This window comes from Symsagittifera roscoffensis, chromosome 4 (assembly GCF_963678635.1).
Source record: "Symsagittifera roscoffensis chromosome 4, txSymRosc1.1, whole genome shotgun sequence".
NCBI classification, from domain to species: Eukaryota; Metazoa; Xenacoelomorpha; order Acoela; family Convolutidae; genus Symsagittifera; species Symsagittifera roscoffensis.
In genome coordinates, this window is record NC_087065.1 from 63,943,782 (window position 1) to 63,962,732 (window position 18,951).

The window sequence follows — 18,951 nt, forward strand, 5'->3', positions numbered from 1 at the left end:
CGTTCAATGACTTGGCTCCCCGAAAAAACGACGAGAATCAAAACGAGGAATGGACTACAAAAAGTCATATCATGCTACCAAACTACCTCCTTGATCACATCGATCTACTTAGACAGAATCGAAAACGAATGTACGAGAGTTGCACTATTCACGAGAGCTATCCGGCATTAGAAAAGACGGAGATAAACGACACAACCTCGCTCGAGCAGTCACCAAGAAAAATTCTCTTCGCGTATGACTGCGAGTCAATGCCGTTGTATGAAAATCAGGAGGGATGTATTCGTGACTATGCAGAGCGCGAAGCGTACTGGGATATTCCGACAGCAATGTCTCCCGAGTCGTTTGTTAGGGGACCAGTTTCAACTCCAGAACAATCAACTTCCTATTCGGATGCTCGGGTTTCATCTAGTGCGGAGACAATTGATCTAGCCACCCCAGATCTCATTCAAGGCACTCCTCCAAATGCAGCTTGCTATGCGCCAAAAAAGAGAAAACTACAGTTTCGAGGTTTCTAATAACTTAAACAAAAAACTTTCCTTCTTTTGTTTCAAATATTATTCCAAGGTTTTATATTTTCATTTTTGTTTGATTTGACTTCTAAGCTGTTTTAACATTACTGTGTGTATATTTTTTGTCTCAGTTTTTATTTTGCTTAATAGATCAATTAAAGTTTGCCCCGTAAAGTTTTCAGCAAAATCTTAGAGAAAAACTAGAAAAAAATCAGAAATCGAGAATAATTTTACGCTAAAATTGTTGTTTGAGAAAGAATGAGAGAGAGAGAGAGAGAGAGAGAGAGAGATAAATACACTTGCTCACTAGTGAACCCCATTTGGAATATCCTTTTCGGGATATTGCTTTCTTTTCAAAAGAAAGATAAATATGGAAGGGTCCAACATTTTCTTGTTGGTAGTCCAACCATATTTATTTGGCTTTTTTATCAAACACTCTCTGTCCTCTCTCTCTCATCATACTTTGTGCCCGGTGGGGTTAGCCAGGTCTTACGCAAAGTAACAGAGAGTGTTTTAAGCCATAAATCTGCATTATATTACATTCATATACATGTTTTGGGTGAAAAACGGACAATTTTTTGGTAAGAATGTGAAAAAAAAAAAATTATGTTTTTTTTTTCGAAAAATGAACATGACCCTTAACCCTGCTCAGAAATTCATGGCAAATTGATTGAGGGTAGTTTCAATGGATTTGGAGAGAAAAAAAATTTTTTCCCAATTTTTTTTTTTCAATATTTTCACAAAAATCAGATTTTCTCAAAAAATCACAACTTTTCAGGCGTCTACTCTCATTGATTGGGTTATAATTGTTTTTTTTTTTTGAATTTCTACGCTTGTCCTAATTACGTATCAGATAGCTCCTAAAAATTTCAAACCACATTCACTTGAATTTAAAACGAACGAATAATTCAAGCTAAAAATGAAGGAAAAAAGAAGTTAAAAAATTATGTTTTTTAAATTTCGAACTTGACCAGTAGAACTGTGCTCGAGGTCCCACAAAACTTACTGGTTTTTTTGTTGATAGATTTAAAAGACACTTTTTTAAACATTACTTTTCCTTTTTTCACAACATAAAAAGTTTGAGGTTTTCCTTTATTTTGAAAAAAAAATTTCACTTGAAATTACAGAACGGGAGGCGTTCCCGAGGAGCGTAGCGACGAGCAACGCCGGGTTAGCTATTGCCCCTTAAACCAAACGGCCATGCCTTAATATTTCGAAGGACATGATATGAAATGTTTCACGGGACACCGAATGACATGAAGGAAACTTTGATTCCGATATCTTTTACACATTCAAATGACAATCTATGCTTATCATGCATCGGTAACTATCAAGGTGTCAAATTTGCAAAATTTTCATTTTTTAAGTTTACTATTTTTTCAACTTAATTAGTTAGTTGAGGGCTTTACTTTCTGAATACTTTTATCTCATAAATCTACTTTTTATTATACCTATTTACGCAAACCAAGAAGTGGGCTTGAAATCATTAGGAAATTACTGTTTCACGGTTAAAATTAGTCAGAAAAAGTTTTAGGCTCTATCTGAATCATTCTAAGCATTAAATTTTGTAATTTAGTGCTGAAATGTTAATTGAAAGTCTAAACCAGTCGCCTAAAAAAAGCCAAAATTTTATCGCTAACCCTTAAAATTAACAGCAAAAGTTTGAGGCTGTAAATGAATCAGTTTTTAGTATACAAAACCCCTCCACTTGAGCAGAGTGATGAGACATATAGAGCTTAAAGCTAGAATAAACCCTGTTTTTGGAAAGGAAAAGACTTATTGCCAAGACGGCGAAGTATAACTCTCGTTAATGGCTTCTACTTGCCCTTACCCGCAAAGTTTTTTGGTGCTAGTCACTTCTCGCTTTTGCTTTTCCATAACCAGTTCTACTTGAAATTCTCCTAAATTTTCTTGAAATTTTCCTGAATTACTTCAGTAACTTCAACAAACAATGCCGAACTCTACTTCTATCGCGACACCTGTTCCTTGCCAGCAGTGCGGAAAAATACTGAGCTCTAAAAGGAACTTGAGAAGACATGAGCAAAAAGTTCACAAGATCCTTCCTCCCCCTCCTCCTCAAACTGTTTGCGATGAGTGTCTAGAGTCATTCGAGAGTTTGTCGGAAGCCCGAGAGCACGTCGAGCTGGTACATGACATGACTTCGAATAGTCATTGTATCTATTGCCATACAATATTTCTCACCGCGGAAAGCTATGGACAACACTTGCTGAAGAAGCACGCATTGCCTGTTTGGGACGGCATTGAGACGACGTCTTCCGCTGCCCCAACGGAAAGCGCGTTCAGAGGCAAATTGCGTCGATACGATCTCAAAGTTGGTGAAAAAGAAATGGATTTGCTTCAAGTCATGATGCAAAACAAGGAGGAAATAGATGCTCTTATACTGGAAAGGGTCAAAGAGGGTCCGAACAAGGTGCAATTCCATGTGGAAGTGGGAATGATCAAAATTCCCACTGCGCAAGACGGGGACAGTGGAAACTTCGAAAGGACCATGCTGTTTCTGAACACTAAGACATTGACAGTGTACTTCGAGGGAATAGCTGGGGTTCAATTCTTGGAACTGATTGAACATATGGTCAACCAAGTCAATTCGTTCTCTTCTCATGGTAGCGGATGGATTATTGACAGAATTGAAAAATTGCAAATCAGTTTCGCGGCCTTCTCACCAATAAGAGCAGGATCCTACCTCGAGCTACCTGATGCACTCAGCGCAGCATCTACTCTGCTCACAAATATCAACACTAAAGATGATGACCGTTGCTTTCTCTACTCCTTTGTTGCCGCATATCACAATGTGAATGAGCCGGCCCTCTACCCCACATCTAGACGGTGGCTGGAGAAAAACAAAGTCTCAACCTACAATCTCGACAAAGAAGGAATTGTGAAAATCAATGGGGAATACGAAATGCCAATGGGTCTGATGGATATGGACAGATTTGAAAAGTTGAACAATTGTCAAATCAACGTCTTCCGGTAAGCAAATTCTAATTTCCTTCTAAAAATTTTAAAATTCCTTCAATAATGTTCTTCACCTATTCAAACACCCTTTTTATTTCATTTCAAACCTAGGTATAAAAATTATTTTTCTGTTCAGGTACAACGATGGCGAATTGTTGCCCATAAGAGTATCGAGCAGATTCACTACTAGCCTGATTGTGGACTTGTTGCTGCTGACAGATGGATCAAAATATCACTATGTGTTGATAAGTGATCTCCAGAAACTGGTCGAGTACGTGCGGCACAAAGTGCACCGATTTCAATCTGAGATTTGTCGCAAATGTTTCCACACATGCGCTTCATTCGAAACTTTGAGAAGACATCAAGAACTGTGCTACCAAGACGAAGATGTCGTCATAACAATGCCCAAGCCGGGAAAAGATGACCACAAGTTCAAAAACTTAACAGCTCGTTGGTACGTACCCAGAGTAATCTACTTTGATTTGGAGTCACTGCTCTTACCAGTATACGGACCGCAACCTGATCCGCGAAAATCTAGCACGCAAACAATTGAAATCCATCAACCGTGCGGCTACGCGTTAGCAGTAATCGAATTTGGGAAAAAAGACCTGTTAAAGTTTGAGCTTAAAAGAGGACCGAATGTGATGGAAGAGCTAATTAGCTCCCTTGAATCGTTAGCGAGACAAATTTACGTAGAAAAAAGGAAATATTACACTTTCACTGGTATGACAGACCAGGAACGGGAAGATGCTACAATTTGTTGGATATGCGAGAATGATTTTTCCGACAATGATCAAGTGGTACTTGATCATTGCCATTACACCAACAAGTTTCTGGGTTGGGCACACAATGAGTGTAACGTTAATAGAAAAACAACAAATTACATTCCAGTGGTAGCTCATAATTTGTCAAATTATGATTTACACTTTATAATCAAAGCGCTGGCAAAAAGCGATTCGGAAAACACTTTTTCCGTAATACCCGCATCTGAAGAAAAATATATATCCTTGACAATCTCAGTCTACATAAAAACGTACACGGACAAAAACGGAAAAATCAAAAAACTCTACGAAAATCTGAGATTCATCGATTCGTATAGGTTCATGCTAGCATCGTTGGCAAAACTTGTCGATAATTTGCCCAACGAAAAGTTTTTTCTGCTGGAGAACTATTTTGAAAAACTCGGCCACTCACGTGAAAAAGTCAGTCTGTTGAAACAGAAAGGGCATTACCCCTACTCATACTTCAACTCATTCGAAAAATTCCGAGAAACTCGCCTTCCCCCACGAGCAATGTGGAAAAATAGTCTAACAGGAGGGGATGTGAGTGTTTCAAGAAGCGAGTACAATCATGCCCTTAAAGTTTTCACCGAACTGAAGTGTGGCTCACTTGGTGATTACCACGACTTGTACTTGACTACAGATGTGCTATTGCTTGCTTCCGTTTTCGAAGCTTTTCGTGAAGTTTGCTATCAAACATACGGGCTGGATTGCGCCTGTTACTTCACGGCAAGTAACCTTTCCGGGGACGCCTTTCTAAAAGTTTGTAAGCCCGAACTGAAACTCTTAACGGACCGTGAACATCTAGACCTTGTGCAGCGAATGATACGAGGAGGCATGTCGTCGGTTTACGCGCGCCGATTTTACAAAGCAAACAATAAATACCTCGACGATTTTTCGCCCTCAGAACCATCAAGCTACATCCTCAATATTGATGCAAACAATTTGTACGGGGGGATAATGAAACACTGCCCTTTGCCCTTAAACGATTTTTCAATAGTTGAAAAAAGTCTGGCAGACATACTGCTCACCAGCGAAACCTCAGAGTGGGGTTATATAGTTGAAGTCAATTTAACCATACCCGAAGAGCTTCACGACTTCTTTGCTGATTACCCCCTTGCCCCCTCTCGTGAAGTAGTGGACATCGGTGCAATGAGCAACGAGCAAGTCGACATGTTGGGAAAATTGGGAATCACCACACTGCCAAAAGTGCCAAAGCTTCTACAGACCTTGCATCCTAAAGAAGGTTATGTTTTGCACTACCTTACCCTAAAATTGTACCATGAGCTGGGAATGAAAATAACTCACCTCGGAAAAGTTCTTCAGTTCCGCCAAAGTCACTGGATGGCACCCTTTGTCGACCTCAACACCCGCCTACGAAAAGCCGCGGTAAATAAATTCCAGGAGAACTTCTACAAGCTAATTGTTAATTCAGCTTTCGGTAAGACAATGGAGTCTAAGTTAGGAAGAAAGAAGCTGGAGATTGTAAGGAATGAGAGAGAACTTTTACAAAAAACAGCTCTGAGCACAATGAAAAGCTTTCAAATCATTGACGATCAATTAGCCACAATTAGCTTTTCAGTAACAAAAATATTGTGGGATAAACCTATGATAGTTGGTGCGACCATCCTAGACCTCGCCAAGCGTTTCATGTTTCAGTTTCACTATCAAAAAATGAAACCAAATCTAAACTTGGAACTCCTTTACTCCGACACGGATAGTTTTATTTACGCCATAAAAACTGATGACGTTTACCGTGACTTGGAGAAAATAAAAGCTGATTTCGACTTTTCAAATTACGATAAGGACCATTTCTTGTTCGAGGATACCAACAAGAAAGTTGTGCTGAAGTTCAAAGACGAGACTGGTGGGAAGCCGATCAGAGAATTCATCGCCCTAAAACCGAAACTATATTCGGTCGTCCTTAATGGTAAATAAAATTTAAGCCACCCTTCCACCCCCCATTCCTACCTTTTACAGAACAAAAATACCACCACCAACCTACCTACACCCCTTAATTTGTTGCATTAAACTATGGGCATTTAGCTGATTTAGGCAACATTATACAATGTTGCCTAAACGTTGATTTATCTGACAACATATTCCCTCTTGTTTCCTCTTTTTTAATCATAATTTAGAGTCTTCTGCTCTTTTTTGGTAAAATGAATCAAATTTTGTTCGGTATAAATTGAGTTGCTGAAGTGAAATGAAGCTATCCCCAACGTTGTAGAAAAGAATAATAATTTTGCTATTGTTTAGAAGGCACTCAAAAATTGAGTGCCAAAGGAATTAAACGGAGTGCACAGAGAGAACTGGTCCACCAAACCTTCAGGGACACATTATTCACTGGAAAAACAATGAGAGTATACAACTATAATATAGTTTCGAAAGGTCACACCAATATGACAGTGAAACAAAACAAACTTGCATTATCACCATTCGACTCAAAACGTTTTCTACTTTTCGACGGAATTTCGACAGTGCCCTTTGGCCATAAAGCCGCTGAAGAAAATGCTTTTCTAGAAGACATTTACATGGACACCGAGTGGGCCAACTCATACAATGAAACTGATAACAGTTCTCCCGATTTTACACTCCCGGATTGGGGATTTTTACAGCGGCCCTACTCAGAAGCAGAGCTGCAAGAAGAAGAAGAAGCTTCTAGTAGCCGAGTCCGTGAACGTCCCCCTATAAAAAACCCATTTATTTTATCTGAAGCTTCAGAAGAACGACCATCTAAAAAACACCGCAAAGAAAACCAAAACAATAAACATTAAAGTCTGAAACATATATTTTCAGATGATTTTTACTCTTCGTCCTTTTTATACTTCGACTTGTATATGTTTTGGTTTTTACCAATTTACAACTAATAAAATACTCGTATTGAGCTCAATCACTGTTTTAACATAAATAGCTTCAGGCAAATAAACTAGTAGACACAAACCAAGTGTTAATTCAAACAAATGTGTGAAATCCTTAGGCTTGTTTTGAATAATAAACTTTAATAGCATGACAAATCTTTGACGAAAAGAAAGAAAGCCAGGAAATGATATCCACATGAAACTAGGACGAAAAAAGAAAAGTTCAGGAATTAGGACGATTAATTTTAATTATCGCGGGAAAAGGGACCGCTTTCAAAGGAATTAGAAGGAATTATTGTATCGCGTCCCGGTTGTTGAGCTCAGCTTAACAAGATCCTAAGGAGGGGGTCTTTTACTTTAGGGGTGGGAACTTGCGATCATTTACAAAATCCTAGGATAGGGGTCCTCCAAAAAATTAAGGACCCCTTTCCTAGGATTTTGCTTTACGTGAGGACCCCCCCCTTAGGAAGGACCCCCCCCCTTAGGATCCGGGACACGATACAATACTACTAGCCGCTCACCCCCAGTAGAAACAGTTATTGGATAAGTGAGGTTCGGAGATATAAACCGCTTCCCAGAAGGAGGTACAGACTTACACTCACCCCAGAGTGAGGTACAGAGGTAACACCACCCTCCATCTAAAGAAGACGAGAAACCCCACCCCCTGTGGAGTACCCTTCTACCCCTTACCCATCTTTCCTTGCCATTTGGCAGAAACTAGACACTAACCCCGACAGCTGCAGTTAGGCTGGACAGAAAAACATTTTTGCTATATCAAGTTTGCTTTCTGTAGCACATAGAATTTTTAAAACTCATTTATCGAACAGTTCGGATGTGAATTCATTGTGAAAGTTTTGGGTCTTTTTTGTGCACAGTCATTATGCGTAACCGTTTGTGCAATAGCACAAAAAACTCATATCTCCTGCTTCAGTTTAGGGTGTGTTTTACGCGCAACTTATTGTGTCTAACATTTTGTCCAATATCGCAAACATCTCAGTTCTCCTCTCATAAAGATGAGCATAATTTTTTTTGGCAGTTTTGTGCTTGACCTCTTGTTCTTCCCCGTTTGTGTAACTTCACGAAATTTCAATCCCTCGGTTTTAGATTGTTCAATTGTTTTAAAGTTTTTGGGCACCGTTTTGTTTCCAACTTTTTGTGTACCTTCACAAAAGTTTATGTTTTCTGAGTTTTTGCCAATAATTCCGTGTTATAATTATACGAATTTGATTGCAAAATTATCATGCAAATTCTTATGGTGTTCAGCCGAATAGTTTCGTCCTGCAGCATTTCTGCTCATCAACTGTTATTGTATTCAGTTTTGCTCATTCAATCAATCATCAAAAAACAGTTTTTAGCCTGAACTCAACAGCGGCGTTGCAGAAAAGAAATAGACAGCAACTAGCAATCCTTATACATTGAATGACAACATTGCTCTTTTAGAGCTAGCAGCTCTTTGGTCTATCAAACAATTACATTGCAAACCAAATGCCTTCAACTAATTTCACTGGGAACATTAATTATAAACCACAATCAACCATATTACCACGTAATCAAAACAAATACCGAAATCATCGTTCGTTGAAACTGCCGAAACTCGTGTCCAGAAGTTTGACGGAGATCCGTCCAATAGAATGATCGGATTAACATGTTAAGATTGGCATTCAAACTTCACAAGCAAGGAAAGAATGAGCTATCTACAAACACTGGATGTAGGATCGGCTAGAGAAGCCATATCGGGATTCATTTCAGCCCTGATTTTTTCGTTAAGTTTTACATGAACTCAACCGAACATTCGAGAATTGGAAACTTGTTGCCGCTTTAATAATAGAGTTGTAGTCGTGGCAAATACCTAAACTGAAAGACTGTACGGTTCTGATCAACTGCGCCGCTTTTCTCAGAAAACTGGTCCAATTTTTTAGTGCTCATGGGTTTAACGCCGCCCCAAAGTCAAGCTACTTGCTGAGAATAGCCAGGAGTCGGTTACATCTTTCACTAAAATGAAGTGGAGTGAATATCTGATTGACAAAACATAGCATATCCGGGCCTCCAAGATTTTTTTATGGTTTTACATGAACTCAACCGAACATTCGGGAATTGGAAACTTGTTGCCGCTTTAATAAAAGAGTTGATGTCGTGGCAAATACCTCAACTGAAAGACTGTACAGTTCTGATCAACTGCGCCGCTTTTCTCAGAAAACTAGTCCAATTTTTTAGTGCTCATGGGTTTAACGCCGCCCCAAAGTCAAGCTACTTGCTGAGAATAGTCAGGAGTTGGTTATATTTTTCACTAAAATGAAGTGGAGTGAATATCTGATTGAAAAAACATAGCATATCCGGGACTCCAAGAGTTTTTATGGTGAATGGATAGACAGGGAGGAGCCTGTTAACTTTTCCAAGCAACCATAAACTCCACAAAAACCCATCCTCTCGGCAAACAACAGCAATTTTTTGAGGCAAAAAAAAGTAATACTCAACCTCCAAATCACTAGAAAGAAAGCTTCAATTTTTCAAATGGTCAACTAACAATTGAGCTATCCGATTGACTCATTACATCGATGAAATCTGTCACTTGAATGAGTAGTTTGTTGAACTCTTATTTTTGAACTACAATTTCAGGTTTGGATTTTTGAGCTACATTTTCAACTGCACTCAAAATGACTGGGGTACACAAAATGACTTGAAGCATTTTTCAGTTTGTCTGAAAAAGTAGATGCTAGCGATGTAGCAGTACTTTTCAGGAAATTTTTTGAGGGGTGATAAAATGCCTAGGAAGGCTACGAAAGGTGATATCAAGGCGATGATGACTTAGAATGATTAAGCACTGTTTAATATCGAAAGGCGCCCTAATACTTCAAATTTGTCACTGAAGAATCAAATATGAACCTTTGTCAAAATCAGAACTGCAAGTATTAATTCAAAAATGTTCGGCCTTTTTCTGTTAACTTTTTGTTTCTCGGAGAGTCTTTAAAGGTTTTCCCTCAAACCTCGTCTGCTGAGAGCATCAAGGCTATTGAAGATTGCTCTAAGTGTTCTGAGTTCTATGGCTAAAAATTCAAAAACACGAAATTATTGGTAATATCAGTGTTTTTTTTTCTTCAGAACTAAAGTTTTATTGTTGTTTTGTGATTTTCTTCGAAATTAGTAAATATCAGGTGCTCCGTCTCTGTTGCAGAACACTACTCCTTTGGTTTATTTTGAAAAGAAGTTAAATTTTTCCACGGTCTGTAATCCTGATTTTGTAGTGAAGTTATTGCTGAGATGTTTCGTTAATGAGTAATTGATCATGTCTCACCCGATCATAACTCTCGCTGTTTTAATCACATCGTTTCTGAGAAAATATTGATCAATTTTCTTTTTGGTTAAACAAAGTCCGGGAATTGCAATGACTAAATTCTTCAATTCACGTTGTTGTCTCTGTGGTATGGTCTGGATAGCGTGATACAAAGAGCACGCTCCGCGATTCATAAATGACTCAAGGAGAATTTCTTTAAGATTGTTAAACCGAACACGCTTCACTTATTAAATTTTTTCAACAGAATTTTTGTACCGTTTATTTAGTCCATGAACAGGAATTTATTTTTACAGGCCGAGAGAGTGTTTAAACTATGTACAGAAGAAAGAGCAGATGAATGTAATGACAACAAGTCTTAGCAGAATAATGCACGCTTGGAAGTTCACTGGTGAACAGTTAGGCATAAAGCATTTGCAGGATAATTTTGCACTCAAAACTGGCATAATTATAACACGGATTTGTTGGCAGAAGTGCAGAAAATAGACAACGGTGACAGGGAATTGAATTTAAGTGAAGATCACAAAAAGTTTAAAACAATAGAAAACGAACAAACTTCCAAACTAATTTCCCAAACTAAAATAGAGAGATTGAGCTTATGTGAAAATGCACAAATGGGGAAGAACAATAGGTCAAGCAAGAAATGTAAAAAAACTGGTTTTTGAAGTTTTCTTTCCAGTGATTTGGATGTTGAACGTTTAATTTTTGCCTCAAAAAACGGCTGTTGTTTGCCGAGAGGATGGGTTTTTGGAGTTTATGGTTGCCTGGAACTGTTAACAGGCTCGTGCCTGTCTATGCATCCGCCATAAAAAATCTTCCAGTCCCGGATATGCTATGTTTTGTCAAACAGAAGTCCACTCCGCTTCATTTTTAGTGAAAGAAGTAATCTACTGCTGGCTATTCTCAGCAATTAGCTTGACTTTGGGGCGGCGTTAAACCCATGAGCTTTAAAAATTGTACCAGTTTTCTGAGAAAAGCGGCGCAGTTGATCAGAACCGTACAGTCTTTTAGTTGAGGTATTTGCCACGACTCCAACTCTTTTATTAAAACAATGGATCAATAGCTTCAGCAGTTGTGCTCAAAACTGTTTTAAACACTCAATCGACAAAGTAGCAGCATCAAGTTGATTTCAATTCACGACTCATCACAATTTTCACGAAGCATTATTTAACGATGTCATCTCGATCAGCATTATCATTTGGTTGGAAAGGGACCTAAAGTTGAAAAATTCTAGCAAATCAAAGAATAAAAGAAGTAGAAAAATTTACTTTTGCTATAATTTTTAAAGTGGAAATCGGATCAAGAGAAGGTTTGTCCATTTTTTTTGCCGGCTTAACAAGCGGAAACATTATTCATTGCTTCATGATCACAGCTTCAATCGAGCGGAGTTAACCAAGACCATACACAACTAAATATCGCTCTGCGAGTCACTGGAAAATGCTGCCATTGAAACACAAGCCCCTAAACATGCGCACCGGCGTTTTCCTCAAGAATGATAAATGAACTGCCTTTAATGTCAATCAAACTGTTTAGTTCTAACTGTTTTATTCATGTTATGCAATTTTAGACAATTGCAGGACCTTATCATATGCAATATACACAACAGCAAAGAAAGTTAACGCTCCGAGAAATTAAACAGCCCTATCTGTAGCAACAGCTTTTGGGGACTCATCAAAGAACGCAAACTTAGTCCGTTTGGACGTAAGGCGTTACAACAAATCTCTGTTCCGTTTGAACGTCGTTTACTCCCTCGAAGACTCAGTATTCAATCACGCTCCTGTTTGAGAACTCAATCAAGTCTGTGCATTGTATCCTCATCCAGGCATCTCGGTATATTGCTTTCCCTCAATTTAAGTTCTTCTGGGAATTGACGCAATGCAATGCAGTACATCATTGAGCGAGAAATTTAGCAAGGGCCTCAAATTACACCGTTTGCAATACAAAACCTAGATTGTACTAAAACCGGGCTAATCAACAAGCAGCGACAGAAGGTAACCATGGGAACAGTTAGTTTCGCATACCTATAAAGCATTCGTTAGAGAAATTACATCGGATGACGAATGACCGCTTGCAGCTTTTCTTACAAATTTTTGATCTGTCTAGTCCAACGAAAAGGAGCACCATAAACTGTCTTCTGTCATTGAAAAACAGGTCTACAAATTTCTCCATGAAACGTGAAACAATACATGTAGGTGACCGTTAGAAAATGGTTAGTCTGTTGTGGAGAGAAAAAGTCAACTTACTCAACAATTACAACTCTGGTAAAGCATATTTACTAAGCCTTCAGAAGCGATTAGAAAAACAATCACTTCTCTCAGAGATAAACTTTGAGACTCTAGAAACAGACATTGAGAAGAACTACATAAAAAAGCAGTTTTTAGCAATCAACCACCAGAAGGATTATGGTACCATGCCCATTATGTTGTTTCCAACGCAAACAAACCGGAAAAAATCGAATAGTGTCCAATCCAGCATCAATGCTCAAATGAAACTCATTCAACAACAGTCTGCTGACTGGGCCTGATCTTATCAATAGTTTAGCTGGTTTCCACCTACGGTTTCGCGAAAACCCAATCGCTGTAACAGCAGACATGGCAGCCATGTTCATGCGGATTGCTATCATGGAAAAAGATCGATCCGTCCATCGGTTCCCATGCCCAACAACGACCGTCATAAAACAGTATCAATATAGACGGCTGCTTTTTAGAGGTGCTCGCAATCAATCGCCATTTTCGTTTTACAGCAAACAGCTGATGAATTCGCACCGACTGAGGAAGTTAAGCAGCTATCTCGAAACGGATTCTACATTGACGGCTTAGTGCACCCACATGAATAAAACAACTGCAATCTCGTCCTCAAAGAGTCTTAAGTCTACCCTTTCAAAAATTGGATTCAACCTGTCAGTTTTTTCAATCAATTGTCTGAATTGATTTAGTTGATCAGTGTGACCAGACGAGTCCAACCATCGTGTCCTTGATTTGATATGGGTTAAAACAAAGACTTTCTCCTACAGCTAATTTTTTCGATTTTGAATACTGCAGAAAATATGTACACTATACGGAAACACCTCTTGGTATCATCGCCCCATTAGTGATAACTTTGAAGATTGTCCTGAGATGTTTGGACAGAAGGCCTTGCATGGGATGACCTGCGGCCGAAAAACAGACGCCAAGAAATACAAGTTTGGATTGACAGGTATCTAGCTTTTCCTTCCAACGAAATACCAAGATGTTTCAATTTAAAAAATTCTAACCCAAATTATCAGTTATACGTCTTCATCAGCGCATCACAATGTACCTATGACGCAGTGATCTAAATTAGTGTTTGTGATTATAATCAAATCTCGTATTCCTTTCAGATAAGTCGGGCCGAAATTGCACCGATAAAACAGATAAGTTTGCCGAAATTCGACTTAGAAGCAGCTGTACTTGGAGCTCGCTTAGCCAACTTCATCGTTAGCCAACGCTTCGTAAAAATCAAGTTGAAATAGTTTTTATGTGACAGCACTGCTGTGCTCGACTGGATTAAAGCGTCTGAATAGCTATGTAGCTCATGGCGTGCGTAAAAATTAAGAGAAAGTTATTACTGAAAACCGGAATTTATAAGGGGAAAACTCAATCCTGCCGTCCGTATAACACGTGGTCTTCAACCTCAAGATATAAATACCTTGTGATTGAATTCACCAGACTTCCTTCTACGCGATGAAAAACTGTGGAATAAAGTGCATCAACGAATTCAATGAACAAGGCACTTACTTTAAAACCAGTAACCGTTGAAAGGTTTCCTCGATGGACGAAAATTTTGGGCGCAACCGCAAGAGTTTTTTAAATGAAAAACCTTGATACTTCTATCATCGCAACTTACATATCAAAGATCTCGACAAACCACGTAATTTCTTGTTCAACAATATATCAAAACATATGTATGAGATCTCAGACATAGCAGACAACTGACCCCTACCCACGAAAAACACAATATTGTAACTATCTCCAATTTTCCACAACAATCTTCTTTGTATTGGTTGAAGAACTTTATGAAGTTGTTTACCGTTAAGCGTAATGCACCCAATCATTCTTAGTGCCAAAATTTTGTTACACATTTGTTTTTAATCAAGTGCCACGAAATTTGCATGCATTGTAGTACAGAATACAAACAAAATTTTGTTCAGTTGACGTATTACGTTTTTGTTTTCGAGATGTTCTACGGAAAATTGCAATCAGATGTTTCGTCTGTCGACAATTTGCAGGTAGATACTTTCAAACTCAATGGCAGACTTGCTTCCCATCAGGTTCTCACATAGCGAGCTACTTGTCCCCTTTTCTTACGTTGACCTCGATGACATTGGACCTTTTACTGTTGTGCGAAAAAGGAAGTACAAAAAGCCTACATCTGCTTTGTTCGACTGTCTCGTAAAAAGGGCAATTAACTCAGAAGTTACCGAGGACTTGACTAGAACATGTATTTCGGCTATTCGAAGGTCCATTTGCTTTCTTGGACAACCTACATTTTTAACTTATTGACAACGGTTCTATTTTCCTTGATGCCAGATATAAATTGCGAAGAAAAGCGCTCACTCTGGATGAAGAATTTCTGGAACACCATATGCTCAATAGTTCCTTGCCCGCCCAACCCTCCGTCCGCTCCTCATCATGGCGGTGTGTGGGAGATACTCGTTCAGATTATCAAACGAGTTGTTCTCATGAGCCTTGGTTCGCTAAAATTTATATGGGACAACTTCAATACAACTATTGTAGAAACAGAAGTTTTTTCGAACTCAAGGCCACTAACCCATGTACGAAGCAATCGTTAAAACATTGATTTCATGCAACACTTTCATACCGAGGAGGCCTTCAGTAATTTTGCCATCCTTCATGTTCAACGAAAATTCTACACTCAAGTCTTCAGCTTCGACGCAAGTAAAATAGAAGTTACAAAAAACCAGGGCAGGCTTGTTACTGAAAACCTGTAAAATCTCAACAGCAGATCAAAACGGACTCATAAAATCTTCGTTAGAAAGTGACGATATCGTTTGGCTACTTGAAGAATGGACCCTTAGTGGAAGTGGAATCCGGCCGGTTGGACGCGTGATACGTCTATTCATAAGCCCCGGTTGTATAGCAAGGTCATGTGAAGTGAAAATCGCTCTAGGGAGTTTTGCCCGCCCTGCTGTCAGGCTCGAACATGTGTTCCTTAAACCCATTTCTTGTTCGGGTCGCCGCAAGGGTGTTCATGATTGAACGAACTGATTAAGAATTCCTCCCGCATTTTTGTGTAAATATTTGTACCATGATTATTCCCGCATCTCAATGTAAACATAGTACCAGACTTAACATGAGTGGGAAAACAAGTTGACTTGAATAGAAGATTGCAACAAAATTCAAACAAAGGCTATTAAACCTAGGTTGCCAGCCCCTCGCCCCCCGTAGGAACAGGTATTTGATAGGTGTTATCACTTAAGGAATTCAATCCACCCCAGAGTCAGGCGCCGAGATAACCCCACGTCCAGCTACTAAATAGAACGAAGAACCCCATCCTTCAGTGCGGTACCTTACTACCCTTCGCGCATCTTACCTTGTCGGGCTCAACGGTGTCTGCTCGAAACGTTTTCATTTTGTTACCACTTCGTTTTCTGATGCTAATTTAATATTCAGCTATTGTATTTAACGAGAGGTTATTTTAAATAGTTTTCAACTTGGCGGCTTTCGTCTCATTTTTTCCGGCAAGTTTAACATTCGATGATTTTTTTGAAATGCAAATTGTGCGAAGCTCCTCATAGCCTCTGTAAACCTTGAACTGAGGCCGGATAAATGGAATCCATTAACATCTGGTCTTTATACACAATCTTATAAACTACTGGTCACCTTAAAAATGACAGATGGGGAAGAGCTTAGTATTAAAAGCCAGGGTTTAATTTCAGAGATGAGCGATGGGAAGAAAGCTGCCTTCTCATTTTAATTAGCTTCAAATCCCCTCCCATCATTTTTCAGGTGATATGAGACAGAATGTTCATTTTAGCTGGCGCTTGACCAGCCTTACTCGCGACTGATGGAGAATGAGGCGGACGAAGTAGGACTCATGCTCATTGCTAAGGTGAGACTAAATCCATCAGAAGATCAAATTAATGACAACAAATGAAGTCAACGATACCCGATTTCTTTGCAAGTAGCCCAGAAAGTTTCGACCTCAATGTAAAAAAAAACTTAAAAAATGTTTATTTTTTTTTCAAATTGCCGCATTATTTGTCCACGGTGTGATGAGAGGATCTAAAAAAAAGCCTAAAGGTTCGATAGTTATAGTAACTTTGGTACATTTTACAATATTTTTTCTAACCCGAAAAAAAAAACATTTTTTAACTTTCGATTTTTTCGAAGTTCTCCAGAAGGCGCTAAAAGAATGTTCAAAAAATTGTTTTTGTGGAATGAAAATAAGTTTTCTCGACTGAACTTGATTTATCAACTTGCTATTAAATGCCTATTTTAGTCCATTATAAACCTGCTCGCTCGCTTTTTTTGTTCGAAACTCGAGTAAAAGTCAAAATTTTCAAACCTGTGTTCTCGGAAGATAGTGTTTTTGGAAGTTTTTAATGTTCGATTTATGACTGAAAGGGGTGTAATATGATATATCACTCGACTTTTTCCAATAATTTTTCGTGGCAATTGTTTTTACGTGGAGAACAAAAAAGCAAAAAAAAACTATAGCACTTTTGAAGACAGTTGCTCCCCCATTTTCATTGGTCGGAACAAAGATTTCTTAATACTAGAAGGAACTCGTGGCTCAATCTGAAAACTTGTAGTCCAACTATCCCGGCCGAAAATAGTTTCTTTCCTTCTAACTGAAATCACTTCTTTGGATGCGAGCATTGATCGATCTAATTTCATGATGATAAATACTGATCAGCTTGAGTTAAAATCACGAAAAACAGAGTGATAATTTGAAAAGTTACTTGAACAAAATCGTTCAGTGATGTTGAACATAGAAATCAGAATTTGATTTTTTTAGGCTTGTTACGACATCCGAGAGGCTTGTGCCATGTGGAAGCTAGTGTCTATGAAGGTACAGGTGGAAGATTTTGGCGGTGGCAAAGAGAAGGGCTCGTTTTTGAGCACACACCCCTCGTTCGAAACCAGAGCCAACAACCTAGGCCTCGCAATGGAGAGAGCGAACCATATCAGAGCAGGCAACCAGCCATCCCCATTTTCATTCATCCCCAAAGACCATACTACAATTAGAGTTTTCGGTTGCTCGCTTGTTACAACTAAATTTGAAACATAATTACTCGGTCGGGTCAATTTTGGAAGTGTAATTATTTCGCGCATCAATTGAAAGGCTTAAACTGTGGCATGTGGGGTAGATTTGTATGGTTGAAGAAAAAGTTGGGTTTTTTCCACTCCTGAATTTGGCGCTTCAGATGATTTAGAGTCGATGAACGTTGCGAAGACTCTTATAAAGGTCGTAATGGTTTTTTTTCAGGCAAGTCCTAAATTTTGTTCACGCTCAAATTTAATTTTTGGCAGTTTGAATTTTATTTTTCTCAAGTTTTCGCTCCGCTATCGAACAGCAAAAATTCTAGTTTCGAAAGTGGATTTAAACTTTCAGATTTCCAAGCGAAATATAAAATTTCCTGATTGCTCCAGTTTTCTCAATTGATTGAATGTTATTGATTTAAAAAGTGTCAATCACAAGTTGTACTAGAACTTCAAACAGCTTGAAGGCCATCTATTTTTTCCTCCGAAATTCAAAAGTTGAGATTTTTTCCTAAACATAAGTCAGTTTTTTTGTTTACTTGCGTTCGTTGACTATTTTCCAACTTTTTGTTGGCTGTGTTTGTTCTCTTTCGGATTTTTCTTCACGAGAATAAGAAAATGTATGGTTTTAATAAGTAAATCAGTCATGCTGATGAATTAATGGAGATGGGTGGCAGGAAGACACTGTGCTCCCTTGCAGTCCCCTGACCCTGTCCAGTCTGTGGAAAGAGTGAAACAAGAGCTGGATAAACTGGGACCAGTTGCACCGGGCACCAAAGTGAAAATACTGCAAGACGAGGTGCCTGGGCGAAAAGCTATCAAACTCTATCAAGTTTAAACAACTAAAGTAATGGCTTAAAATGTAGTTTCATTGAATGAATTTAATAAAATATGCGATATTGGTGGTTTCAAGATAGAAAACAAAAGAAAAAACTTAAGCGAGCTTTATATCAGTTCTGGTGGACATGGTATCTCCGAATTAAATAAATTGCCACAGTCGAAGTGAATTAGTTGGATTTGCATTTCAGACACTTACTTATGTCTTGTTTTTTAAGTAGTACAGTGCTGATTTGAATTAACCGGACAAACGCGTTAAACTTGAAATTTAAAACCCGTTTTTCTCAAATTGGGTTGAGTTTAGGTGAAAACTTATGAAGACAAAACTTGCTGAAAATTTTAGCAGAATTAATATGGTGTAATTTGTTTTGCGAAATTCGGGCCCGAAATTTTACCCAGAAAATGCGTCCTTTTGGCTTTTCTTAGTTAATGAATAGTTTTGGCTGAAAATACCCA

General features: G+C 38.6%; 1 protein-coding gene across 4 annotated transcripts in view; it reads left to right on the forward strand.

The window, feature by feature from the left end:
• LOC134843924 (metalloendopeptidase OMA1, mitochondrial-like) overlaps positions 1-18,733 on the forward strand; it is a 47,594-nt gene extending 28,861 nt beyond the window's left edge. For 2 of the 4 annotated variants that reach the window (XM_063860267.1, XM_063860269.1), the window contains 4 exons: positions 14,610-14,660; positions 16,430-16,504; positions 17,414-17,591; positions 18,336-18,733. In XM_063860267.1, the coding sequence (XP_063716337.1) occupies positions 14,610-14,660; positions 16,430-16,504; positions 17,414-17,591; positions 18,336-18,496 (465 nt within the window). In that variant the 3' untranslated portion in view covers positions 18,497-18,733. The remainder of the gene's footprint in view (positions 1-14,609; positions 14,661-16,429; positions 16,505-17,413; positions 17,592-18,335) is intronic. The other 2 variants (XM_063860268.1, XM_063860270.1) reach the window with 2 other exon arrangements.
• Positions 18,734-18,951: the final 218 nt, after the last annotated feature.